Source organism: Mauremys mutica, chromosome 9 (assembly GCF_020497125.1).
Source record: "Mauremys mutica isolate MM-2020 ecotype Southern chromosome 9, ASM2049712v1, whole genome shotgun sequence".
NCBI lineage: Eukaryota > Metazoa > Chordata > Testudines > Geoemydidae > Mauremys > Mauremys mutica.
This window is the reverse complement of record NC_059080.1, coordinates 94946558-94974554: the sequence shown is the minus strand read 5'-3', so window position 1 is coordinate 94974554 and position 27997 is coordinate 94946558. Positions and strand designations below refer to the sequence as shown.

The following is a 27997-nucleotide window of genomic DNA, read 5'->3' as shown; positions in this document are numbered from 1 at the left end:
CCCCCCCCATTCTGCGTCCCCTTTCCCCTCCTCCCCCCCCCTTCAGCCTAACACCCCCCCAGCCTGCGTCTCCTCCCTCCCAGCCTGGCGCCCCCTCCCCTCCGGGACCAGCGCCCAGGAAGCTCCAGGCCCCCGCCTCCGCGGAAGGACACGCCGCGCTCCCCTTCCCGCCCACTCTAGTCCGCTGCGCTTTACGACAGGCCCCAAGGCCCCTCGCGGGCTTTACGACAGGGCTGTGGTGCCGGACGGCGAGTCGGGGACAGCGGGGCCCCGAGCCGTGTCCGGTCCGGCCGCTTCCCGCCCGCAGTCGCGGGGCTCCGCCGGGTCAGTCATGGTGAGGGCGGCTCCGGATCCCTCCGCCCCTCAGGCAGGCGGGGGGCGAGCAGGGCCCCGAGGGGCCGCTCGCGGGGTGGCCCCGGGGCGGCCGTTAGTCCCGCTCTGTGGCAGCCTCACCCCCGAAGCGCGTGGCCCGGGGAGCCCGCCCCTGCTGAGCGCGGGGTCCGGCGAGTCGCTTGGGCCGCAGCTCGGGCGCCCTTGAGGCGTTTGGCTTTGGCCTCCGCCCGCATTGCCCGGCATGCGGGCAGATCTCCCCCTGCCCCGCCCCCGCCCGGTGTGGCTCCAGCCTTGTCTACACGACAAGGCGCCTTTGCATAGACCGGCGCCGCTACAGCAGGGCCGTGACACCGCAATTCGCCCGCCGAGCTCGTGCCTGCCCGGGAAACGGAGTCAACTCCCCAGCCGCAGGGAGGGTTGGAGCAGTGTAACTAGTCTGGTGACAGATCCCACCTCCCCCCGCCCAGTGAGACCAGTGCAAAATCGGCCTGTAGACCAGGCTTAAAGATTTGCAGACATTCTTGATCTTCAGCGATCCCATTGCCTTCAGTGGCCTTCCGCATCAGCTTAAAATTAAGCAGGGGAGCAAAGCAACCCTACGCTACAAACTTCTTCCAGCAGAGCTGTGTCAGGCAGGGGTGTGATGAAGGCTTGACTTAGGACAGACCTAGCTGTGCTGGCAAAAGCCTGTAGTGTAGATGCAGTTATACCACCAAAACCATGCTTTTGCTGGTGTAACTTGTTTGGCCTCTGGGTGTGTGTGGAATAAGCTATTCCAGTAAAAGCACAGCTAGGAGCACTTTGCCAGTGTAATATACTGGTACACCTATACCAGTTAAGTGCACCAGGTATAGACATGGCTGTTCGCCAGCTGTTACACAAATCCAGAATAGGGCCATGTGTCCACATATCTGTTGATTTTCAATAATTGAACGATGTAATTATAATTTTGAGCATTCAGACATATTGGATGTCCTGAATGATGTTTGGATAATTGAAACAAAACTGTAATATTTGATATTGCTGAAGCATTTTTTATCTGTGGAACTCAGAGCATTTTATAAATACCAATTAAACCACAACAATGCATTTGTGATTAGTGGAATATATGTTTCAGTAACTATATCCATATAGGACTACTGAAACTTTTCTGTTCCCAAGAGTAACTATTGACAGTTCCACCTGTAGTTTTCAAATACAGTAAGTAAGGCTTTAAAAGCTGCCAGCCAATGTGCGCAAGTTAACCATCTATCAATTATATTGCAATTTACTGTTTTCTTGTCATATCTGAAGCCATTTTAGTTTTAATGTATATACATAATTAACTTGACTAAAGATTATTGTGTTTTCATTTTTGTCAATTAATCAGTTACTCTTTCTTCCCCACACCCAGGCTACTACTATGATAGCAGTTGGTCTGACAATAGCTGCTGCTGGATATGCAGGTTTGTATCTGGTGTGAGGAATCTAACACATGATTGTATTTTTCATTACCTGCTTTAATAATGGTGCAGTGTAAAATATACTATCAGTTCAGCACGACACAGTACATTATCTTTTAAGGGACACATACAGAGAAGTGGACTTGCTGATTGATTGCAGCCAAAGAAAATACCGAAATTTTTCTGTTCTAGTCAGGTCAAAACCAGTATGTAGGACTTTTTTCCTACATACTGATCTGAAAGTAAATTATTGTACTGAATTTCTAAATCTTCATGAAATTATGTCTTTAGTTCTGTTAATGTTAATTATTTTCTTTAAGGTCGTTATGCATTACAAGCTATGAAGCAAATGGAACCACAAGTAAAACAAGCCCTTCAGAGTCTGCCAAAATCTGTAAGTTTTGTTTTACTCATAGTACTTTTTTCAACCTATGTTAAATATAATTTTCTGTACCTACATAGCTTTACTCAGTCCCGAGTGAGAGGTTCAAGATGCTCTAATATAAATGGAGACAGACCAAACTGTCATCACTGCATTACTGATTGATGATAAATTGGGACAGAAGATCTCCAAATTGAGTGTATAAAACACTTTCACTCATTTCAATAATTCTGCTGTAGGTCAGTTCCAAATTAAACCTCACCAAACAGTTGAGTAAATAATGAAATTCAACTTTGATTGAATTTCATAACCATTCATAAGTATCCTTGTACTCTTATAGATAGGAAAGCTCTGCAGCTATTAAAGAAGACATAGTGATCTCTCCTTCATCTCCAATATTGTTTAATTCACATTATTTTGCCTGTCAGTTTTCTTACTAATGCATCTTTCATTTCAGGCCTTCAGTGGTTATTACAGAGGTGGATTTGATCCCAAAATGACCAAACGGGAAGCAGCTTTAATATTAGGAGTGAGGTAAAAAAATCATTTTAATTAAAAATGTAGGATGCAGGAGAGAGTACAGCACTAATGAGTTTAAGATCAGGGGTCTGATTTTTCAGAGGTACTGAATCCTCAAAGCTCCCATTGACTTCAGCATCTGAAATTCAGTGCCAAGTTAAATTAAAAGGAATTATCATAATGCAGACTGCTTTTACTCAGCTCAGTTTGCAAGACTGGCTACCAGGTCTTTCTAAGTTTGCATATATTAGATTGTTGATTACAGTATGTTGTACAAAGAAACATTACATTTTAAAAGCCATTTCCAGCTGGGGATTCAGTATTCAACCACATTTTTTTTTGTATTACGTTTTTAACTTGCTTTAACGCCCAACCTAACTTTTCTGGCAATAAAAGAATGTCACTGTGCCTTTAATCAAAGTATGGACTATGGTCTATTTAGTATTTCAGTACAAAAATAATTTTTGTTTTCAGTAACACATACTAAAAAAGTTAATGACTGGTGGTTGCCTTCACCAAATTTTGAGAAGATTGACTTTGGTTTTGGCTGCAAAAGTTCCACAAGCTTTCTAAGCTTAGCAACTATGAAGGCACAGGCTTATTCAGAAAATTGTTTCATTTGAAGTCTATCTGGATTTTAGGAACCCTTGCCCAGACTACTGCAAAGACTTAAGGTGTAGCTATCCTCATTCCTATATTCGGGAAATGGCTACTGTGATGACTTCAACTGGCGGACTCTCACTGCATTATTAGCTAATGTACTTGGTGGCCCTCTCTGAAGCTGACTGCCATCTATTCTGTAACTGACTGACCATACAGAGGCTGATAACTGCAGTAATCACACTTTAAAACAGCAGCCCCCAAATTGTGGGGTGTGCCCCCCGAGGGGGTGTGGAGGAACTTTGGGGGGAAGGGAAGGGATTATGGCGCTGGGCAACCCTTGCTGGGGGCAGGGAGGGAGACCCACCCAGCCCTGCTCTGTCCCTGGCCCCACTCCTGGCCTCTGTCCCCAGCCTTGGCCCCTAGCTCCTAGCCATGGCCTGGCTCTGGGGAATGGGGGCGGGGGTGGGCAAATTACTTTGGGGCAAGGGGATGTGACTTAAAAAGTTTGGGAGCCACTGCTTTAAGAAGTGCCTCAGTGTGGTGATCAGAACTACTTGTACGAGTTAGAGTTGAAGTAAGATTTTCAAAAGTGCCTATGTCTCATTTTCAAAAGTAACTTGGGCACGTAGCAGCACAAATCCCATTGACTTTGTGGGATATAGGTGCCCAAGTCAATGGGAGTTGGGCTCCGACATACCTTTGAGAATCTGGGCATAAGGTGCTTTTGAAAATGTTGCTCTTGGCCCTTATTCATTCTTTCACTGCTCCAGATTTGCATCTCATTGATCTTCCCAATAGCATAAGTCTGTGACATTATGCCTGATAAGAATACTTATTATTTGTATGGTGGTAGTACCTAGAGGCACCATCAGACAGTGGGGCTCCATTTTTCTAGGTACTTTTCATTTACACACAATTAAAAGACCATCTCTCCCCCCCAAAGAGCTGAGAAACCTAAGTAAAAATACTAAGAATAAAAGTTTAGTAAAGGAAAATCACACAAGCAGACATTCATAAACAACAATTTAGGGATTCAAATCACTAGTTATGTCTTAAATGGCTTGCTCTCAAGGACTGTACACATACACCCACAAATGTTTACAGGATTTTAATCAGGTACAGTCCTAGGGAGGGTGTGTGTTTTCTCTTTCAAATATGACTGAATTTCCAATAAATAGGAGACTATGAAAAGTAATGTCAAGCTCCCTTTGACAGTTCTGCAGTAGAAACTGGTCAATATCTGTCAGTGAAGCTGTAAAATACACACTAAGGTTGGCATGATGGACTGAAGATGTTGAACAAAGTAGCAACAGGAGAATAAACTTTGCAGGAGAAAAAATGTCTTTTCAAATTTCTTAACTTGCTGTGAACAATTGCAGTGAGAAATTATTCTTAATTGCTAATTTTTTTCTAATTGTGCAGGTTTTCAATTGTGTAATATTTTTAATAAAATTCCTTTGTCAGGTTACCTAATTCTCTCTCTTCTTTTTAAAACTAGTCCTACAGCCAATAAAGGTAAAATTAGGGAAGCTCACAGACGGATCATGCTTTTGAATCATCCAGATAAAGGTATGTAAAACCAGTAGGGATAAGTCCCATTTGAAATAAATCAATTATTACTGTCCACCCAGTATATTTTTGGCCCAAATTAATGGAACCAAGATAATGAGATGTATAGGGCATATAGGTAAATCATTCATACATTAACAAAAAGAAAATAAAAAACATGCCTGGGAGGAAATACATCTTAAGATGCTTGAATCCTTGTATATTCAGAGGTCCCCTGCTCAGACATTTGAACACTATTAGACTAAAAGATTCAGCAAATTAACTCCTCTCTCACTACCCGATACATCATCTCTGCATTGACTTACCATATAAAGACAAAAAATGTTCCTTTTCAGTGAAAGCCTACAGTGTGATTGTACAGCTGCGCCAATGCGTGGCACTCCTATTTGGTTAGAATTGGGCCATTAAGTCTTCAGAAACAGCAAAAACCTTAATATGTACTATTGCTGCCTGTGCAACGCTAATGCTGAGATTCAGTTAAGTACTTAAGCACATGCCTAACTTTAAACATATGAATACTCCCATCTCTATTCATCATAGCACTTAAACCCCATTGACTTCGATGAATCTACATCATCATAAGAACGGCCATACTGGGTTAGACCAAAGGTCCAGCTAGCCAAGGATCCTGTCTTCCGACAGTGGCCAATGCCAGGTGCCCCAGAGGGAATGAATAGAACAGGTAATCACCAAGTGATCTATCCTCTGTCGCTCATTCCCAGCTTCTGGCAAACAGAGGCTAGGGACACCATCCCTGTCTGTCCTGGCTAATAGTCATTGGGGGACCTATCCTCCATGAACTTATCTAGTTCTTTTTTGAACCCTGTTTTAGACTTGGCCTTCACAACATCCTCTGGCAAGGAGTGCCACAGGTTGTCTGTGCGTTGTGTGAATAAATACTTCATTTTATTTGTTTTAAACCTTTTTCTTTGGTACGTGGCAAATTGGGACCTTTAATCTTGATTTAAAAGATAAAATGGCCTCCTTGAAGTGACTGTGAAGCTTCCCATCCTCTTCTTTGCCTCTTTCCTCCTCCTCATGGGAGTCTCATATTGCCAGTTTTTAACAGGAACTAAAGCAAAGAATACTGACCTTAGGAGACACTGCCCTTTGTACTCTAAAAGGGTCTGTGCATCTTTTGGTAGGTGATCAAATCTAATTTTGGAACATGTAATCTACTAATCACCTGTATTTTACATTTCACTATTAAATTATTCCACCAGTACAGAAACTGCTGAATTAGACTGGTTAATCTGTGGACTCATTAGCTTTATATAACATATGCAGGGAACATCCAAAATATTTGGAAAATAGTTCTGCATACCCCTCTAAATCCTGGGTGACCCTATCAATAAATTCACCAAGTGACACAGGACTAGACTAGACACCTAATTGAATTTAGGGTTTGTCTACACATGAAATTATTCCAGAATAGTTATTCTAGAATCACTATGCCTGAACTCTGAGTGGAGACATATTCCAGAATCAATCTTCTTCCTGTCAAACTTAGTCCACTTTGTTGGACTAAAAGCTGTTCCTGAACTCCATATTTAGACAAATCGTAAGTATTCTGCAACTAGTGTCAGATGTCATTTGTGTATTAACTTATGAAATAGGGGCAATCGTGTATTTCTTGGAACAGATATGCTCACATTTTTCTCCCTACTGGTACCAGTAAGCCAGAATTGGGCAATAATGTAATAAAGTAGAAAAAATTGTCTATTTTTGTGACAAGAGTGTTTTTTCTTCTAGGTGGTTCTCCCTATGTGGCAGCCAAAATCAATGAAGCTAAAGATTTACTGGAAGGCCAAGCTAAGAAGTGAATGTGGATATTTAGTTGTAAATTAATGGTTTAGTTTATGTATATTAATATCAGTTTTGATAACTGACCCAAGGAAAGTTGACACCAATCTTTTTTACTTGATCAATGATTAAACTAATGCAGGGAACCTTCCCCCGTCCCATCTTGGTTGCATCATGTATATCTTGTTTTGAGGAGGGTGGGGGCTTACAAATAGTACTTTTTCAAAAGTGATTCTAAGCCACTATCTCTAGTAGTGGTACAATTTACCTCTAATTCAAAGTATTTTTCCTAGGATGACATGGGAAATATTGTGATTTGGTCTGGCTGATCTATATTCAGACAAATGGCCTGACAGTCTTGAGCACTCTGAAAATGTTGAATTTCTGTTTAACCAGGTACATCTGTTTGAAATTCATGCTGCTATGGCTTAATATCCCAAAGTTAGCAAGATGATACTAATAAGAGAAAAGGCTGGGTTGAAACTACCTAAGGAAAATCATGGGGATTTATTAGCACAATAGGAATAAAGCATTTAGAAATTCTTAGTTACATTAATGCGACGTGTAAAATGGAGAAAGTGGAATGTACTGAATTCTCTTGTAAGATAACTTGTATTAACTTTCAAAAACAAGTTGGACATGGTCAGTGCTATTAATTTGTCTCACTGTATTTTTTACTTGTTTCTACACAGATTTTCATTATTTTTACTGATTCCACCGCATTTAAATAAAATGACAAACTTATTATTACAAGTATAAGTACTAAAATTTCATAATATACTAAAGCCTTACAGTATATGATGCTTATCTTAAAAGAATAAGGTATAGTACTCTTAGGATAACAACACTGAAGTTTGTAGTACGAGATGGAAAGTGGGAATTTTACTTGCATGAGCCTTTAAGGTAAAGGCTTAGATTCAACGTTACAAGGACAATAATTTTTTTTTTTAAATGAGAAATTGTAAAGGAGTTCCCTCCAAAAAAACTATCCATTCTCCCTTGGTAGAGAAAACATTGCATTGCAGCACAGAAATTATGTTGTCTATACATGGATGAGAGTTCAGACAACTTTTAGCTTCTCTAAGTCTAATATGCTTGTATTGTGACCAAACTGAGGTCCTTTCAGCCTCTCCCTGGGTCCCTCTGATCCCAATCTGCAAAAATGTATGTCTGTTTTTCATTGTGTTTGGGAGTATCATCACTGAAATTCTGTGCATTAAGAAATCAAAGATGGAAAACCAGAACTACTGAATTGTTTTTAAGAGTATTTAGCAAAAAAATATAGAAAACAAGCATCAAGATTTATCTATACAGTGCTTCAATCTGTTTGTCCAGGTATTTCCCAAACTAAAACACACAGATGTGCAGGTCCAGCTGTGATATCTCAGGGTATTAAAAAAATAAAAACTTTCTTAATGGCTTTCAAATCTACCTCTACGCTTAACTCTTCTCCCCTATGTCCAGGATCACATTTTTCTAGATGTCATACTACATTCTTAAACACACATCAGATGAGCTCATCTTTCTCCCTTCAACAGTGCCATTGTGACCATCACTACCTTCCCAATTAATTCTAAAGTAAACAACTGGAGTATTTTGACTGAATACTTTCCTCCCTAGACAACTATACTGTCACCAAATCCTGGCACTTTTTTCTCTAGAACATACTGAAAACAATCCATCCCTTCAGCTGAAATGCATACCTGTGTCTTGCTTATCTCTTGCCTTAACTACTGCAGTCTCTCTAGCCTCCTTGTTGCCCATCTCAGCTCCTCTGGCTATATAAAATGCAGCAGTTAAAATAATGTCACCCACTGCTCAGAGCATGTCCTTCCTCAAATCCTTTGACTGGCCTGCATTCCTGGAATCAGGTTTAAGATTGTCTTCTCTTTCAAGGCTCTGCACAACCACACCCGCATCTGCTGTGGTATCTTTCTGCATCCCTCTGGTCCACATCACAAAATAGTGACCTCATTGTTCTACATTTTCTAGTCCATATCATTACTACTCCCATGCCTGGAATGGCCTCCCCTATTCTGTGCCAGGCTTCCATCCTCTAAGTCCCTCTTTAAAAGCTTGCAAGCCACTGTCAATATTCCCATCTATATAAGAATAAGTTATCACCTCCTCTAGATCTCCAAGGCCCTTCTAGTCTAGAGGATAAAAAAGGTATTTTTAAAGCGTCCTAACTAATGTTTTACAAACTCCTGTGTAGAGAGGTCAAGCTCAATGTGTTATCTAGGTCTTCCCTCGGAGAGAACCTAGGGTTCATCTCAACCAATTAATAAGTAAAGCGGTTAGTACTAAATTACAACGTCAATAGTCTGAAATATCTTGAGTTACTTTAACTAAGCCATCTTTCTGATTAAAGGAAACTAAGTAACCAATGGAAGATCAAAGTTTATTTTTTTCTACCAGCATACAAAAACATATTGCACATCAAACAACCAAAATAAAATACTCTACTAAGGACTAACATATGTAGTTTATACAGAATAAACTTTCTGGAAATTGATCTTTTCAGTAGTTCAGGTTATGTCTTAATGGACATGACTAATTCAGCTTAGTGTTTTAACTAAAGCTATGTTTGATTTTTAAATACTGTACAGTTTAATAAATAAACCAAACAAAGCCTCAAAGTAGAACAGTCACTGCCAATGTCACCCAATATCCCTGCAGATTATGAGAATTTAACAAATGTATTCCAGTGGTCTGCAGTTTTTTTCCTCTACATACAGCATTTAAAAAACATGTATTAAAACAGACCAGTTTCCAGACTAAACTAATGGAGAAATTACAATTCAGTGCAAAATATTTTAGACTGCATTTCTTTCTAGTTTTCCTCAGGTGAAGAAGTGGTTGCATATTATTAAAAATGTAACAAAAGCAGCTAATGCTTTCATAAAGAATATTACATTAGGGATTCCCCCCACATCTTTGCCATATTTTGAAAACAAAATAACATTTCCTATAGCCAGCAAGTTTTTGTTTATTTAAATGTTACATATACTATCTCAAGGCACATCTGATGATATATTTATAACACAGTAGGTGTCAAAGTATGTTTAACATATGATTTCTTCAGGATCCCTCCCCTTTCTGAATTCCAAAATGGAGGAACTGAAAGTGCGGTGTCAAGACTGGCGATCCATATTCTATCTTTGGCAAGCTTATACAAGCACTATTGTAAAATGTAATGTAAAAGAACTGTAAACTAGGAACTTCAGTTTATGAAACACCATTAAGCACTGCTTCTTCCTGATTATTTTCTTCTTCTTGTATAGTACTTGACTTCTCTTCTTCAGGACTAGGCTGTGGCTTAGAAGGTTCATCCCCAGAAGCATTAGCAGGGCCATTTATTGCTTTTTCTGAAGGGCCATGTTCTTCAATCACATCTTTTGCCTTTAAAAGAAAAAAGATTTAAAAAACCTACTAGATACAACATGGAAAAACCCAATCATGGGGGGGGGGGGGCGGCACAGTCCAGTGTGTTTTAAACATCACAAGGAGCCAAGGTCACCTGAGTTCTAATCTTGGCTCTTGACACCAACTCCCTCATAGGAATTGCCACCGTGGATCAGACCAGTGGTCTATCCTGTCACGAATAGAGAGCAACACCAGGTGCTTCAGAGGAAGGTGCAAGAAACCCTGCAGTTGGCAGTTATGGAATAATCTATCCTCCAAGAAAGTTTCCTCCTAACCCCCAGTAATGAGAGTTTGGCTTAAGTTGCATTAGGTTTTATATCCCTTTCAAATCTCCCCTATTCCTTTTTAGTATTTACTAGTATAATTGGCTATTCTTGTTATCCATATAAATGAATAATACCTTTTCAAATCCTGCTAAGCTTGTCATCTCAATAAATGGAAATATTCTGTGGGTGGGTGGAAACGTATTTCCTTTCTTCAGTTTGATTTTGCCCCCTTTAATGTCACTCAATGCCCCCTTGTTCTGGTATTATGAAATGGTAAACTGGGAACCTATTCACACATCTCTACACCATTCATTCTAGCCTCTCTAGCCTTATGCCAGTCACTGAATCTCTGCCTTAGTTTCCCCATTTGTAAAATATAAAAAATAATCCTTATGACTCCTGTGACATGGGTATTATTCATAAAGTGCTTTGAAGATTAAAAGAGATTTATTGTTGGCAAGTGTCTAAGGAATTGGGGTACGGACTTCTAATTTTAGAGTACTACATTAGATGCAGTAAATTCAACTTACTTATAAACTAAAAGTCTGACTTATAATTCAACAAGAGATGAAAATCAACTGCTGTGTATTCAGTCACTTTCTCTTGTGACGTTATAGTCATCTCAAACAGTTTCCTCTTTACAAAAGATAAAGTGGTTTTAAAACACCAGAATCTTCCGAAAGACCACCTGATTTCATAAATTATCTGCAAAATTGACGATGTCATAAATTTGGCTTGAAGATGGAAACAAAGTACTTTTGAGACCTATTTCAAATATACATTCACAAGGTAAAAATATATCTGCCTTGCTAGTTAGCATCAATTATATTATCAATAGGGTTTTTCATTCCCCAACTGTGAAAGACTATGAGCATTCCCATCACTAAAGAAGAGAGGGCAAAACAATGCAGCATATTTTTTTTTTTAAACTTTTGAGTTTTCTTCCTTTTTTCTTACCATTTCATTCTTGTTTTTGGCCAATGTTTCCCTTGGGAGGTTTCTTTGTCTACTCTGAGATTCAGCTCGCGATATGTAGTCAGCTACTGTGACTGTGTGAGGGAAGAAAAATTAAAGATGCTGAAGTGTTACAAAATATTTTTCAGATTATTTCATGTTTAACAGTGAGCTAATTTGCTACAGTGCCATTGTTTAGGATTTTCTGCACTTTATGCAAAAAATATAGATTTTATAGCTGATAAATATGTCTTATTTGTGAATCACCTAGCAACTCTTTGGGTGATGAAAAATTATAATTAACTCAACAGTTAATTTATAATAATTTCATAGTAAAGATCAAATTATATACTTGGATAAACATGCATGGCTTCCACTAAATCAGTGGTAGCTGAGCACATAACTCTGCTTCTGTAGGCAGAATTTGGCTGTAATTAGGGGAAATAAAAAAATAATTCTAGTTTGAGGTAGGTGTAGGCTAAGCAATCTGAAAAGAAGGACTATCACTGAACTCTCTTCATGACATAAAACACTTTAGATTGTAAGCACTCTGAGAAAGGGAATTTGTTTATATTGGTATATTTTACTGACTGGGAAGTGAAGTGGACAGCTATGGTACCATATAAAATGTAAGGAAATTTCACTCTACGGTATCCCATAAATAGATTGAAGGGAGATTAAAAACATGAGAGGAATAGGTGGAATTAGGGGAAAACAAAATTTTAAAATAAAGTAATATTAAAGTATTTATTTCTTGCAGAGTTTTCATGAACTAAGCATACCCTCCTGCTATTTCTTGTCTGCTCCTGCAATTCAAAGGCAACTCTGTACTTCTAGAACACATATTTGTGATTATACATTTTGAAGTGATAAACAACGAGGTGATGAACCTAAAGAAGTTACAGAGCTTATCCAATAATCCATTGTATAACAATTAATAATTATATTTAGCATGACAAACTCCAGCTAGCTATTTTTCTGGGTTTAATGGTGATAAAATGGTAAGACTTATATCAGGGTCCAAGCAAAATGTATTAATTTGGTCTCTGTTCCATTACTATTAGACACTTCACAACTGCGTGCAACTGCTCAAGAGTTACCTAGTTTTGAGAACAATTCAGTTCTCAGTACTAGGAAAGGTGCTCCTTTAAAATACTACTTTACACCCAGTGGCTTACATACATGCAATAGAACTACTCGCATGAATAGATATGCATGTACTTGTATGCACAAATATTCATCCAAACTGTGCAACAATAAGAGAAACATTACAACTAACTGTCTCAAATGAAAACTAATTTTGTATATTGATTTTTAAACATCTGATTATTCAGTGAGCTTTTCTCATGTTCTCATAATTACCGTAAACTAATGGAATTTTAAAAATCACATTACAAAAGGAAAAAAAGATTCAGTACCATCTCTGCCATAAGAGTATCATTATAATCTCCTTCCATTTATTCCTATAATACATTTATTAAAAAATTTAGCAAGAGAACATTATCCATGAGGACATTATAAAACTACAGATCTTTCACTATTACTCTCACAACCCAACATGCTATTGAGCTGTCTTTTATTTTATTTACAAATATGTACTAATATAATAAAAGTTTATTCTGAACAACAGAAAAGCACAATCTTCATTCAACTTCTGAAATATGGGGAGAAACTAAATAGCTTGAAAGCAAAATTGAGGGGTAGTTTGGTTTGTGGGTTTTTTTGTTTTTTTTTTTGAGTTTTTAATAAAGCATGTTTCAGTTGAAGGGAAATGCTATCATGGCATTTCAAATGTTGACTAATATTATATTTCTCATTTACAATAACCCATGGCAAAGCTGAAGCTAAAATTGATTTTCTTACCAATCTATTTCCTTTGTAAGTACACATCTAGGTATTATAGGACTAAAGAATGCTCATAAGTACTGAACGGTTTGGATTTATTTTTTTAAAAAGAGCACTGAAGCATGTGTTTCAGGAAAAACCTACACATATAAACAATGACATGACCCTCAGCAAACAGATGCAAGTAAAACAGTCATATTTTGAGCATAGCAGGCTGGAAAACATCCCTTTAAATTTACCAAAATATCTTATGAATTTGCAGTCACACATTTTCTAGAACAGGAAACACTGAAAATCAGAGAATTCACCTTTAAGATTTGAAGTGTTAGTACACATAAAAGAAATGCCTCAAACCACAGTACCAAAAAACCAGAAACATGCAATTTCATTTAAAATGTCTTTTTTCAATTTTTGGATGATTTACTAAGTCCATAAAAGTGAGGGACTGATAGAATTGGCTTGATACAAGCATAGGGCAGGCAGATGTCATGTAAAATATCTCACATTCTTCTGCCAATGCACCTCAGTACTAACCCATGCCACCACTGCTGTTCCAAGCCATCTTCCTCTCACATGAAAAGAGCCAATTGTGAAAAATTTAAAAATATTTGGTCATGTCACTTTCAGGGGGTTGCACGGGTGTAAGTGCACAACGTGTCCCAGTATTCTTACAGAGATTGATTCTGGACCACTGGATTCAATGGGAGTTTAGCCATTGACTTCAATAGGAGCGCAGCATCAGAAGCATAAGCTGTATTTACAAGTAAAAAATTAAAATTTAAAGGACAATGAAAGTTAGTTTCATTAGACAGGTTATGAATTAAATATGTTCTGTTGTGAGAATTGTTTTTTGTCTTATACACAGTAGTCTTATTAGTTATTAAGTAATTTTTATTTACAGTAGTGCAGCTATATATATATATATTTATAGATATACATAAACAGCAGACACATGACATTCTTTCATGCTTTTGATCCGAGGTTACCCACAGCTCCACTCGAGTTACCTGGCTGTCTATCTTCTGCCTGACCCCTGAAGCGACGCCTGCGGCTACGATTGCGTCGCTGGGGTTTTTTGTCACTATCATCTGCAATTGCAAAGTTTACCATGAACTATTCTGACGATAAAACTGTTTTTCTTCAGCAGTTTAAGGATGGGCACAGATTGTTTTTATTAACATGGAAAACAAAAGAAGATATACTGAAAGAAAATGGAATTTTGAACTGGAAGCATTCAAAATTGATTAGAAACTTGATCTTTCACAGTTTGGTCCAGATTCAGTAAAAAACTCAAGCACATGCTTCATTTTAAGCATGCACTTAAGTTTACTTGCTGAATCAATGCCTGTATGTGGTTTCTGAACATATAATAAATCAAATATAAACTGCTACTAGACTACTAACAAGCTGATCTTCAGCCCCGCGTCATTGGAAAGTTAAGTTTTCCTTACATTTGCAGTAAGATTTGTCTTACTGACAGATGATTCTTCAGTGGTTAATTTTATACTTTTGATATTTGAGAGACAACAATTATATTCTGGATACTAGCCCCTTGTTCCTCAAGGCCCAGATCCAGGAAAGCACCCCATTCAGGAAAGCACTTATGCAAATATTGATGAAGTGAATGGGGCTTATTCAGCGAAAGCACTTAAGCATAGGCTGAATGGGGACAAACATAAACAGGTGTTTAAGTGCTTTCCTAAATTGAGGTTCAAGTTGCCAAGGGTTAAGGAAGTAGGATTCTGGCCCAAGGAGAACCACGAGCACCTTGTTTCTCTAATCAGCCTCAGAAGGCACTAATTACAACAGCAGTACCGACAGAAACTAAAGCAGACCCACAAAGTCTCTCTTAGCCAGAAGTATTATGGACATGGTATAGGATAGCAGTAGAGACCAGTAAGAAAAGGAAACCTCATGGTACTTCCATGCATGTGGAAGACTTTTCACCAAAAGAGAAAAGGTTAATAATTATTTTTTTTAACCCAAAACACTTACACAGCCGATTCAGAACAATCTTTTGTGAGATAACTCATTCTGTGGTTCTGTTTCCCAACTGATAACATACCTAAGCCATTCTCATTAACAGAAGCAGTGTCAGATTCCGTCATTCCATCCATCAGAACAGCATCTTCATCAGTTCTTCGCCTGCGTGACCGCCTACGACGGTTAGTACTGTGATGAGATTCACTGGCATCAGTGTCCACAGTCTGGTCTGACTCTGTGTTATCAAGTAAGCTGTAAGGGTTGCTGTCCGGATCTTTAAGCACTAAATATCATATGGAAAAGGTCCATCTAAGACAAACTTCAGTTACAAATAGTCGGTCATATTGACTTCATTATACATTTTAAAATACAAAAATGTATAAAATCATGCAGTACATTGCCGTACGTAAAAGTTATGGTTATATGCTAGTTACTCTGGCTTTTTCACTAGTTCCAATAATCCAACAGGGTGTATTCTAGGGAACCACAGCACAGGAGAACACATCAGCATATTATCAAGAGACCCCCCAATGTAATATTTAAAAGAAACTTTTAGAAGATTAGTTTTTAATCCATTTATTTGCTGAACAGCCCTCTACACCTAGTTAGCAGATACATACATGCGGGGGCTTCCAATGTCACAGTCCTGCTCACTTGCTCACTAGACAGGAGTGTGGGAGCCGCCATGGGCAGGAACTGTTCAGCAGTGCCCTGCAGCCAGGGGCTTGTCCTCCTCCTGGCAATCCTGGCAGAGGGTCTCTGCTCCACTGGGCCAGGACTGCAACCTCCCCTACACATTGTGCCCTGCTGTCTTGGGCCTTTTGGCCATGCAGGGAGCCCCTTGCAGGTCTGGTGTTAGTGCTAAGAGCCCCCTGCAGCCATGCTGTCAGCACTGACCTAACCGTACCCCTATACCTACCCCCCCTTAATTTCTAGGGACTGTAAAAATAAATACATATAGTTAAAAATAAAAATCATTAATAGTAAAAATTAGGAAAAAAATAAAAATCAAATTCTTCCAAGTCTAATTATCTGTATAGGCTGGTGAAGAGTGAGGACTGGGAGTTAGGGAGAGATGGGATGAAAAGCAAAGCCCTTAAACTTTTTCACAACATGGTGTATAAAACATGCAAATCCTGACATGACTGTACATGACTGACATGATCCAACTGTAAATATCTAAATTTTGATAGTTGGCTTGCAATATACAGCCTGCTATTTTTAAAAAAGCTGCAATATTTCAAAAAAATATACACATACTTTAAAATAGCGATTTACTTAATTTAAGAAGAGAAAATACAGCCAGTTGTCTAAAATAAAAATTAAACCTAAAATATATTTCAACACACTACCAGAGCTAATGGATGACTTCCCACCACGTGGTCCACCACGTCCACGACCCCCAGAAACACTACGCCCTCTTCCTCCAGAACGTCTTCTGCTGTCCCGCTGATGTCGGCTCTCCCGGTCATCTTCTCCTGCCAGTGACCAATCGCTCAGTTCATCTTTTCTCTCAGATTCCGTTTCAGAAGGATTAGACAGCTCAGAGTTTGTACCTTTAACAGTATAAAAAAGAAAAACAAAGAGATGGACATGAAATTTGTGGCCATATTCTAGCTTCAGATGCACACAGGAATCCCACTGACCACAGGGATTCACGTGTATCTGATATCAAAATATGGTTTTTAGGTTTTAACTGATATTTACCTACTCTCTAGAAGACTCTTAGTTTTGTTTTGGAATAATATGAAAAACGTGGTCAACGATTTATTATGCAATTGTAGTGATTTACAAGTGCAATTCATGCATAATGTACATTATTTTGTCTTTCTGTACATGGACACACAAGCACTGAGGGATTAATTCCATCTATATATATACACACACACACACACACGGGCTATATGATCCAGTTTCTAGGCAACTTCTCTAAAAATTCCAAAGGACAACTTTCCCACCTTAAAGAGTTGCTAAGCAACTACTCAGTCATGCAACTACTGTAATGCTGGTTTGAACAATTTAACTACTATGTTAAGTTATAGTCATAAATCTCAATCTGATACTTCTGGGTAACAAACTCTCCATAATTTTTTACTGGATTAAAAATACAACTCCTGCCTTTTTAAGCACTCAAACACTGAAGTAATCAGGAATGAAAATATTTTGGCCACTTGTGATTCTCGTATGAAGGTACAACACCTTGAAAATTGAACTCCCTGAGATAAAAGAGTTTGTTATGTACTACATCAAGATACTGCCAACTGTACAACACCCATTCCAGTTTAATACACAATTCACCAAGAGTACAAAATGGCGACACGACACTCCGGGTGCTGCCCCCACCCTGAGCACCCGCTCCACAGCTCCCATTGGACGGGAACCACAGCCAATGAGAGCTGCAGGGACGGCACCTGCGGGTGGAGGTAGTGTGCAGAGCCGCCTGGCTGTACCTCCGCCTAGGAGCTGGACATACTGGCTGCTTCTGGGGAGTCCCCTCCCCCCAGGGTAAGCACCGCCCAAGCAGATCAGGTGGCCCCCGGCCCAGTCACACCAGCCGCTTTACAAGTCACAGAGGTCCTGGAAAGTCATGGAATTCATGACTTCCGTGACCTCTGTGACAGACTCGCACCATTAGCTGTAAGTAACATATCTAAAAATGAAATATATATTAAAAAATAAACCACAGCATCATTTTCCTAGGCAGAAGTTTCCATACCTGTTCTGTAATTTAAAAACACTCACCATAACCAGACGTATAATTGGGGCCTCTGCGACCTCTCCCTCTTCCACTATATGACCTGGACCCTTGTACTGAGGAGAGAGTACTCTCATCAGTAGTGTACCCCTTTTCCTTTTCAGGACCTCTGGTGGAAGAAGGTCTGAAACCCATACCAATCTGACGCAGTTGTTCATCAATCTGGAGCCTCTCCATCCTTAGCTGTTCTACTTCCTATATTCAGAGAAGATAAAATCATAACCAGTTTTATAGGATTATTATGTGTTGTTAGAAAATGAATTCAACCCTCGGTGTCATTTTAGCAGAGTATGTTTAACAGGTTTTCAGATCTTTCATTACCAATCAATATTCTGTCATCTATTTGATAGTTGTCTGAAGGCCAGAGAAAGCCTGATGTAGCAGCGAATTTACTTTCCTTATGCTTCATTAATGCTTAGTTCCTTTTTTATGCTTTGTGCTTAGTTAAGCTGGAGTCAGCACATCACATGCAAAAACAAGTTACCTGAACCATAACTGTTGTTCTTCAAGATATGTTGCGCATATATATATTCCACATCAGTACACTGGGCACGCACAAACCTAGAGTTAGAGACTTTTAGCTAGCATTATCTGTCAGGGTGGCACATGTGTGTTGCACCTGCTCAAGCCATGGATTGGAAATATAAAGGGTGGGGCCACCTTGACCCCTACTTCAGTTCTAACAGGAATCCTGATATCTTCAGACTCTGATGTAGCAGGAAAGGAATGTGGGTTGTGGAATATATATATGCACAACACATCTTGAAGAAAAACAGTCGTACAGTTAAGTAACAGTTTCTTCTCTATCCAGTGACTGTGCACAAATATATTCCATTTTAGGTGATTCCAGAGCAGTACTCCTTAGGTGGTGAGAACTGAGAGCATATTTGAACATGAGCTGAAGAACAAACTTCCCTAAGTCTGCATCAACTCTAGAAGATCTTGTAATGGCACAGTGTCTTGTGAAAGTGTGAATCGAAGTCCATATGCAGGTCAGCGACAGGTCCATGACTGGGATGTTGTTTAAAAATGCTGCAGAGATAGCCTCACCTCTGGTGAAATGAGCCAGAATGCTCTCTGCAGGTGTGACGTTGGCCAGATTGTAACAAGCTCTGATGCAGAATGATATCCAGTTACAGATCATCTGTGCAGAAGCCACCTTACTGATGTTATCACTACTAAGAACGCTGTCTTTGCAAACAAGTAAGGGCTCTAGAGCCCATGAGCCAGATACTATGGGGAGCTCCAATTAGTAGCCACATACACTGAGGAGCAACTGAGAAGGGATGAGGATGACTCTGCCCCCTTTTATACCCTTGGTCCACAGCACAAGGAAGCACATGTGCTGCTCTGATGAGTAATGCTAGCTTGCAGTCTCCAATTTGAGTGCACTGGGCATACGCACACATAATATGGAATTACATACATGTAGAATCACTCAAAGGAGAAGATATGTTAAAACATTAAGATTAGACTGTTAAGTTAGGACACGCAAAAAATGTAGGTTAAAACACATTATCTCTGCTTCCCTGCATGTCTGCAAGACAATATGATGAATTTTGAGATCACACACTTTTTATCAAATATACACAACAGTGTTCTCCTGCAGCCTTATTAACCTTATTTGTATTTTAGATAACCTGTGATCACATGCATTATGTTGGCCTTAAATTATATGTGCAAGGGAACAAAGTTGAAGCCATACATCCAACCTTAGGGCTAATCTTGAAAGGAACTGAACTTCTGCTACACCCACTGAAGTAAAGGTGTTACTCAAGAATGTAAGTATAAATTGATGATTTCCTCTAATAAGCATTTCCAAAATTCAGATAAAAACGTACCTTCAGATAGGCAATATGGTATTCTAAAAGAACTTGGACATTTCCAATGTTTTCTTTAGTGCCAACAAATACGAATGGGACCATTCCCTGTAGAAACAAAACTCTATAATCATTCTCAAAAAGAGAAACACATTATCAAAACCACAAAAGGAACAAATTATCTGCCTAAGTAATGTGAATAAATGACAAACACCACTCATAACAATGTAGCCTGGACCTTGGGCTGTATCCAACATACACTAGATACAGTCAGGGGAAGGAGGCAACAGTGACAGACATTTCTGCACTTCTCTGAACCTTGGGCTACTGTAAGTTAGAGAAGCTTCAGGATTGGTTTAATTTATGCTTGGCTGCCTATGGCCCCAAGAAGCCATTTCACAGCAGCTGCAGACTGCTGGGACATGGGGATGGTCAGGCCATACCACCTTCCAGCCATGCTCACTGCACTAGTTGCCAGCACAGGAGTAGCTGTGGTGATTTTATGCCATTCCCAAATTCCCCCCAAAAGGGAGAATCCTTCACTAGCTAATTAAACCAGCTTTTCAGCACACATGAACCTTAAAGGGATCAAAGTTCTAACTCTAGGTTTTCATTATATATAGAATATTATCATGAATAAAGAGTGTAGCAAGCACATGACAGTTGTGCAGGTGATCAGGTATTTGTGGGAGAAATGGTACTGCAAATCAAAGAATGTGTTATTGAGAAATATATGATTATTTAATCAACTTTTCTGAGTTGCTGAAGTTTAAATGTAAATTTATTGCTGGTGAAAGGTGCTGGTTTGACAGCCCTGGCGAGTGAAGTCCTCTGTACATCCACAGAATAGGTACAGCACTGGCAGCTACGCTGTTATCTTCCTCTACACTCTGACCCACAAATGTGCCTCAACCAAAACCTACAAGGATCATCCTTAAGGTAATTCAATCTCCAGAGCCAGTGCTTTGGCCTTTCTCCTGGGAATGCCAAGAAGAGTCCCTCCCATCTAGTATCAATTCTAGTAGTTTTTGTGATATGGATACCAGTTGACCAGCAACTGATTGAGACCAAAATAATGTCTCATAGGCAACCAAACAGCCATTAGATACTAACAACCTGGGCTATATATGAAATGGAGATCCCAAACTAACCCACTGGCTGATCCAGTACCTCACCTTTTCCCCTACTTGTCAACTTTCTACGAATACTTTGTTAATATTAAACAGATAGTAAACAGTATCGCCTTTGCTCCTTCCAAAACCATTTGTTAACAAATTTCATTAATGTAGTTTTCAAAAATACAAGTTTAATAGTTGAAGGAAAGATTAAATAACTTACATCTTCTCTGGGCAGTTTGTTTTCATTGTCCCCTTCAATTCTCACCCGGACGACTCCAGACTTGTCTACAATCTCCTGAATCACTTTTCCATTTTTTCCAATAACTTTTCCTTGAGGGGAGGAAAATAGCTATTTTTGAACCAATGCTTCAAAGTTTTCTTTAACATAGTTTCCTTGTCATTTCCAAGTTACAAATTCTAAAACAGTAATAGTAATCAAATAAAAGTCGTACTTTATGAGCCCAATTATCCACTACCTTGGACTTTATGTCACATTTTTCACCTACTTTACATAGGTGCAAATGACAACACAAGGTACCAGTGGGAGAATCAATGCAGTGTACAAATCAGATATTTGTCATGGATGGTGGCTGCTGGATTCAGATTAGGTTAAACTGTGAGGCTGAATCAGGGCTAGGATTCAATGGCACTATAATTTTACATGCTCTTCTTGCTTTATTTCAATGTATCTGAACCGGAACCAGGAAACATGAGATTCCTATATAATGGAGCCAACCCAGAATTTAAGTAAGTCCTTCTGAAACAGAGATCTTTCAGACCTACAGTCATACCACCTCATGAGATTTGACAGTGATCTTGTCAAATCTCATGAGATAAACAGTGATGGGACATAGAGTAGTAATTCTTTTATAACTGACTTCCAAAATTGGGGATATTTTCAGTAGCTGGAACTGATGATTCAGTAGATCGCACTCCTCTCCTAGTACCGAACCCATGACAAAGTATGATGTTAGAAGCACTCTGCTTGATGAGATGTCTTTTATCAGAGGAAATATAAAACTGAAGTACACTGGGACAAGGAGCTTTAGGAAAATGTGTGTTTTATCTTGAAGAGGAAGTGGGAACAACCTTTATTTTTTAACAGCTTAAGAGACAGGAATTATCCTAATCATAGAACCACAGAAATTTAGGGCTGGAAGGGACCTTGAGAAGTCATCAAGCCCACTCCCCTGCACTGAGGCAGAACCAAGTAAACTTAGACCATCCCTAACAGGTGTTTGTCCAACTTGTTTTTAAAAGTTTCCAAAGATGGGCACTCCATGACCACCCTTGGAAACCTATTTCAAGGCTTAACTACCTTATAGTTAAAACGTTTTTCCTAATATCTAACATACATCTCCCTTGCTGCAGATTAAGACCATTACTTCTTGTCCTATCTTCATTGCACATGCAGAACAATTGATTCTCTTTGTAACAGCCCTTAACATAGTTGAAGACTGTTATCAGGTCCTCCGTAAGTCTTCGTTTCTCAAGACTAAACATGCCCAGTTTTTTTAACCTTTCCTGATAGGTCAGGTTTTCAAATCTTTTTATCATTTTTGTTGCTCTCCTCTGGAATCTTTTCAGTTTGTCCATATCTTTCTTAAATTGTGGTGCTTAGAATTGGACACAGTGCTCCAACTGGGGCCTCACAAGTTCTGAGTAGAGCAGTACAACTACTTCCTGTGTTTTACATACAACATTCTGTTAATACACCCAGAATATTAGCCTTTTTTGCAGCTGCATCATATTGTTGACTCATTCAGTCTGTAATCCACTAGAACACCCAGATCCCTTTACCACTAGACAGTTATTCTCCATTTTGCAGTTGTGCATTTGATTTTTCCTTCTTAAGTGAAGTACTTTGCACCTGTCTTTACTGAATTTCATCTTGTTGAATTTAAACCAATTCTCCAATTTGTCAAGGTCATTTTGAATTTTAAACCTGTCCTCCAAAGTGCCTTCCAGTCCTTCCAGCTTGCTGTCATCTGAAATTTTTTTAAGCATACTCTCTACTCCATTATCCAAGTCATTAATGAAAATACTGAATGGTACTAGACCCAGGACTGACCCCTGAGAGACCCCACTAGATACGCCCTCCCAATCTGACAGCAAACCACTGATCAATACTCACTGAGTATGGTCTTTCACCTAGTTATGCATCCATCTTATAGTAATTTCAATCACATTTCCCTAATTTGCTTATAAGAATCACGTGGAACTGTGTCAAAAACCTTACTAAAATCCAGGCATATCACATCTACTGCTTTCCCCCATCTACTAGGTGAGCAATCCTATCAAAGAAGGAAATTAAGTTGGTTGGGCAAGATCTGTTCTTGACAAATCCATGCTGACTATTCCTTATAACTAGGGCCAGCGTTTTCCAGCAATGAAAACAAGAGTAATTTCAGATTTTCAAAGCTGTATATTTTGGAAATTCAGAATATGCATTACATTAATGAAAAAAATATTGTATTGTATTGTAATACTGAGGGCTAGAGCCAGCTGTGTGCTGAGGGGAGGGGGCAGGAGCCAGCTGTATGCAGAGGAGGTGAATGGGGGAGAGGTGCTGTGGACACTGCCCAGAGCAGGTGCAAGCATTGTCAGTTCTGCAGCATGGTGAAGGAGCCCAGTGCCACGCTGCCAAGTGCCCTGCCTGCCCAGGGGAACCTCCTCAGAGGTTTTGCTTAGCATAAGCCTGTGTGAGGAGGGGAGAAGCTGGCAGTGAGTCTCAACAGCAACCAGTCCCCAGCTTCTGCCCTGCACCCTGGGATGAGTCAGATGGGTTGCCAGATTTCTACTGCATTAATAGCCCAAAGTCACTTAAAAACTAGCCCAATCTGTTTACTGAAACAAAGAGGGGGATGCTCAAGAGGTGTGCGTATACTAGGAGGAGGTATGGGGGGGGGTTACTGGCGGGAGTATTTGGGGGGATACCGGAGGGGTGTGTGTGTACTGGGAAGGGATACTGGGGGGGGGGTGCTGAAGGGAGTACCTGCGGCCTCACATTTGAGGTTGGGGGCAGTGTCACAATCCCTGTCATGGTGGCTGGTGCAGACGCAGGATGCAGCGCCAGCCCATCAGTCAGTGCCTCCCTGCAAGCCTCTCCCCCTCCCAAGGGCGGGGAGCCACAGCTTGGCCCTGTCACCCCTTGTGGTCAGAAATCTAGTTAGGGCTGTGACCTGCGCTCCACCCATGTGTCATCTCTGCTCCAGCCTCTGCCCTGGAGATGAGTCAGGTGTCTTCAGGCAGAAATCTGGGTGTGTGTAACTCCATGTGCCTTGCCCACCCTCTGATCGGGGACTCCCAAAAAAACTGGCAATTTCTGGCTCGGCCCTACTTATAAGTTTATCATCATCCAGGTGCTTACAAACTCATGGTTTAATAATTTGCTCCTGTATCTTTCCAGGTATTGAAGTTAGGCTGACTGGTCTATAATTCCCCAGGTCCTCCTTGTTCCCCTTTTTAAAGATAGGTGGTGCTATGTTTGCCCTTCTCCAGTCTTCTGAGACCTTTCCTGTCCTCCAGGAGTTCTCAAAGTTAATTGTGAGCAGCTCTGAGATTGTGTAAGGGTACTTAAGGAACCAGCTGAAGCATACATTTTTACAGTTTTAGGAATTTCATCCATAAAAAAAGTATTTCTGCCCCCAGATTAAAAAACTAAATTAAAAGGACACGATACCTCAAGAATGATTAGCATACATGAAAGGATGTGACTATCATACTGTTGCTTGTGTATACTGCAGCACACCATGCAAAAGACATAACCAATCAACTAGGACCAAGCATTAGACAATGGTATCTTAGTTGAATCACCATGCCATTCTTAGGGTTCAAAGGAAATTATTTTCTTTTAAACTTAATTTCAAAAAATCATTTTCAACATTCATTTTTAAAGACGATTTTTTAGGTTCCATTCCCCCCACTCCCATTTATCATTTTAAACTTTACACAAGCAGGGAATTTAAAAGCATATGACTGCAGAAGTCTGAATCTGTTATTAATTTCAAAATGCAACCATAATATCTAAGCATGCTATTTAATATTTTTAAATTAATTACAAGATAGAATTGACAACAAGATATCCACATATGCAACAGATATTTTCAACATTCCTATTATACCTATTGTTATTTAAAAGGTTTTAGTTTCTGAGTGAAGGGAGAAAACTGTCAAATACTGGCATCTAAGTCTTCTATGCATAGTCATACTGAACAGACTTCCTTTCCTCAAATTTTCAAGTGTTTTAAACTTTTAGCAGTATTACATACCAACAAGATTTCTGGGAACCTGAATAAAATCTTCCACAAATTCCAAGTAACTTCTAGCTTTTTTTACTGCATCAGCACTCTAGAAATGAACACAACAGAAGTTTATTTTGAATGCAATATATTAAAAATAAAGCCCTGTTACAACAGCTGGAAAACCTCCAGACAACAGCAGGAATGAGATTAAATTAATCTAGTTTTGAACTAAATGTTAGAGAAATAACCGAGTTTAAAAAGTTCAGGAACAAAACAGTGGCAAGAGAGTGGCATAAATAGTAAAAAATCCCCAATGTTTTTACACTATTTAAAACAAGGTTTTTATATTCTGCAATTTACCACAATTAAAACCAATTGTCAAAAATACCCCCTTTATGTTATCTTGCAACAGCTCATTGAATTTTAGAGAGACCATCAATTCGGAAGGATATATATTCTTTTATCCCCAAAATGGCACACACAATTTCTGAACCAATATGCTTGTATAGAAATATCTATATAACCAACATCACAAAGAAAAAACAAATATCGGGGGTAGCCGTGTTAATCTGAATCCACAAAAAAAACCAGGGTGTTCGGTGGCACATTAAAGACTAACAGAAAAGAGAGATAAAGAAAACATGGTTACCTACCCTTCTCTAATTGTTGTTCTTTGAGGTGTTGCATGTGTCCATTTCATCTTGTGCACAACTGACAGATTTTTTTTTCCCCTCAGTGATACCCGTTGGGGTGGTCCAAGCACCCCGTCACTTTGCACCACCGTGTGCAGGTAGAAGAGGGCAGAGCCATTCCCAACTCCCCTCAGTTCCTTTGTACCGAACAGACTCCGATAACAAGGGAGCAGGCGGATGGGTCATGGAATGGACATATTCAATACAACTCAAAGACAAACAGTTACTGAATGGTTGGTACTGTTTTTTGTTCTTCAGTGCTTGCACATGTCCATCCCATTGTAGGTAACTCACAAGGAGACAAACATGGAGGCAACTGTAAGATATCCCTGCGACGAAGTGGGACTGTTCTTAATGTTTCCTCTGAATACTGTGTGGGTGCCTCAGTTCTGGACGACACGCTGTCTCCTGGCAACTAATGACCAGGGCCCTTCCCCCCTGTAAGGGGATGCTAAAGGTGTGGGAGAACAAAGAGATCAGGTGACCTCCTGGCCCGGGAAAGGAACTCAGCAGAGAAGGAGGGGCCGGAGGGGGTCAGTTTGGAGCTGCCTGGGGATGGGAAGTGAGGGCAGATGGGGTTGTCTGGCTCGCTGGGCCCCAAAATGGAACCGGCTGAGGGGTCCCGTTCTCTGTACCTAAAAGCTCTGTTTTAGATTGTGTTCCAATCATCTAATAAACCTCTGTTTTACTGGCTGGCTGAAAGTTACATCTGACCGCGAAGTGGGGGTGCATGCAGGACCCTCTGACTTCCCCAGGACCCCACCTGGGTGGACATGCTGTGGGAAGCGCACGGAGGGGCATATGCTGAATGCTCCAAGGTCAGACCCAGGAAGGTAAAGCCATGTAAGCTTCTTGCCCTGAAGACAGTCTGCTCTAAGGGAGAGGAGACTCCCCAAAGTCCTGACTGGCTTTGTGGGGAGCAGTTCCAGAGCATCGCCCAGGGACTCCGTGGCAATCCCGTCTGAAACTGGGATTGTCCCTGGACTGACAGGAAATGGCATAATACAAAGCAAATGTGTAGGCAGATGACAACAAGTCACTGCTTTACAAATGTCCATTATAGGTACTTGCACCAAGAAAGCTGTTGATGTTGCCTGTGCTGTAGTAGAATGCACCAATATCCTAACTGGTGGGGTTAGATTAGCCAACCAGTAGCATAAATGAATCCATGAAGAGATCCCAGATGAAATCATCTGAGTAGTCACTGGACTGCCCTTAGTTCTGTTTGTAATCACAACAAACAACTGAATAGAAGACCTAAAGGACTTAGTATGCTCCAGAGAGAAAACTAGAGCCCTTCTGGCATCCAACAAATGCAGTCTCTCCTCATCTCTATGAGCGTGAAGTTTTGGAAAGTTGGCAAATAGACTGCCTGGTTAACATAAAATCAGATTTCAGAGTAGCAGCCGTGTTAGTCTGTATCTGCAAAAACAACAGGAGTACTTGTGGCACCTTAGAGACTAACAAATTTATCTGAGCATAAGCTTTCGTGGGCTACAGCCCACTTCATCGGATGCATGCAGTGGAAAATACACTGGAATATATATATATGCACACAGAACATGAAACAATGGGTGTTACCATACACACTCTAATGAGAGTGATCAGGAAATCAGACTACCTTAGTGAGAAGTTTTGGGTGAGGGTGAAGATGAACCTTATCCCTATGGAAAACAGTGCAGGGGGAGTCTGATGCTAGGGGTTAACTCTCTCACCCCTCTGGCCAAGAAAATGGCCACTAGAAATGTTACCTTCATAGAGAGGTGCATCAGAGAGCAAGTTGCAGTTGCAAGGGGTTCGGAAGGTGGGCTCATCAATTCTACTAGGTCCTAGGAGATCTTAAGGAGGGATGGGATCTTGCACGTGTGGATACATGACCAAACTCAGAAGATTTTTCTGAAGCAGGTTGTGTGGTATGAAGACAGTTTGGACATGTCACACTTTCTCATTCCCCAGCATTCTGCACTCTAAAGTAATATTGAAAGTACGCAGCTCTGAAAAATTTTGAGTTTGGTGTTGGTGTTGTGTTTCAATGATTTCCAGACTGTATTTAAGCTCCTGAAGGTGTTCCTGGCTTTATGGATTTTGTTCTTAATGTCCTAGCTTGTTCCACCATCCTAGCTGATGGTGCTGCCCAAGCATGTGAATGTTTCTACATTGGTAAGAACATAATACTCTATCTATACTGGTGATGGTGAGGCAATAAGATAGATGATATCTATCTTATTGCGGCTGATCTTCAG

At 40.0% G+C, this 27997-nt stretch overlaps 2 protein-coding genes across 5 annotated transcripts in view; one reads left to right on the top strand and one right to left on the bottom strand.

The window, feature by feature from the left end:
- The first annotated feature begins 203 nt into the window (after window positions 1-203).
- On the top strand, window positions 204-7307 carry DNAJC19 (DnaJ heat shock protein family (Hsp40) member C19). 2 transcript variants are annotated; one of them, XM_045029217.1, is made up of 6 exons: window positions 204-334; window positions 1727-1778; window positions 2096-2169; window positions 2615-2691; window positions 4778-4848; window positions 6601-7307. In XM_045029217.1, the coding sequence occupies exons 1-6, from the start codon at window positions 332-334 to the stop codon at window positions 6669-6671; spliced, it is 348 nt and encodes a 115-aa protein (XP_044885152.1). In that variant the 5' UTR covers window positions 204-331; the 3' UTR covers window positions 6672-7307. The 2 variants fall into 2 exon arrangements, with proteins under 2 accessions (XP_044885152.1, XP_044885153.1); XM_045029218.1 differs by having other exon boundaries at window positions 218-324.
- A 1724-nt stretch (window positions 7308-9031) lies between these two features.
- Window positions 9032-27997, bottom strand: part of FXR1 (FMR1 autosomal homolog 1) — a 77124-nt gene continuing 58158 nt past the window's right edge. For 2 of the 3 annotated variants that reach the window (XM_045029216.1, XM_045029213.1), the window contains exons 9-17: window positions 25090-25168; window positions 21039-21148; window positions 19722-19808; window positions 17868-18075; window positions 16478-16681; window positions 15208-15408; window positions 14150-14230; window positions 11301-11392; window positions 9032-10053 (exon numbers count right to left, since the gene is read on the bottom strand). In XM_045029216.1, coding sequence (XP_044885151.1) covers window positions 9880-10053; window positions 11301-11392; window positions 14150-14230; window positions 15208-15408; window positions 16478-16681; window positions 17868-18075; window positions 19722-19808; window positions 21039-21148; window positions 25090-25168 — 1236 coding nt within the window. In that variant the 3' untranslated portion in view covers window positions 9032-9879. The remainder of the gene's footprint in view (window positions 10054-11300; window positions 11393-14149; window positions 14231-15207; window positions 15409-16477; window positions 16682-17867; window positions 18076-19721; window positions 19809-21038; window positions 21149-25089; window positions 25169-27997) is intronic. The other variant, XM_045029215.1, reaches the window with a different exon arrangement.

Excerpts from the sequence above, each read along its gene's own strand:
- DNAJC19 (XM_045029217.1), top strand. Across the intron at positions 2,170-2,614 it reads TTCAGAGTCTGCCAAAATCT|GCCTTCAGTGGTTATTACAG; the intron begins GTAAGTTTTGTT and ends CTTTCATTTCAG. Across the intron at positions 2,692-4,777 it reads GCTTTAATATTAGGAGTGAG|TCCTACAGCCAATAAAGGTA; the intron begins GTAAAAAAATCA and ends TTTTAAAACTAG.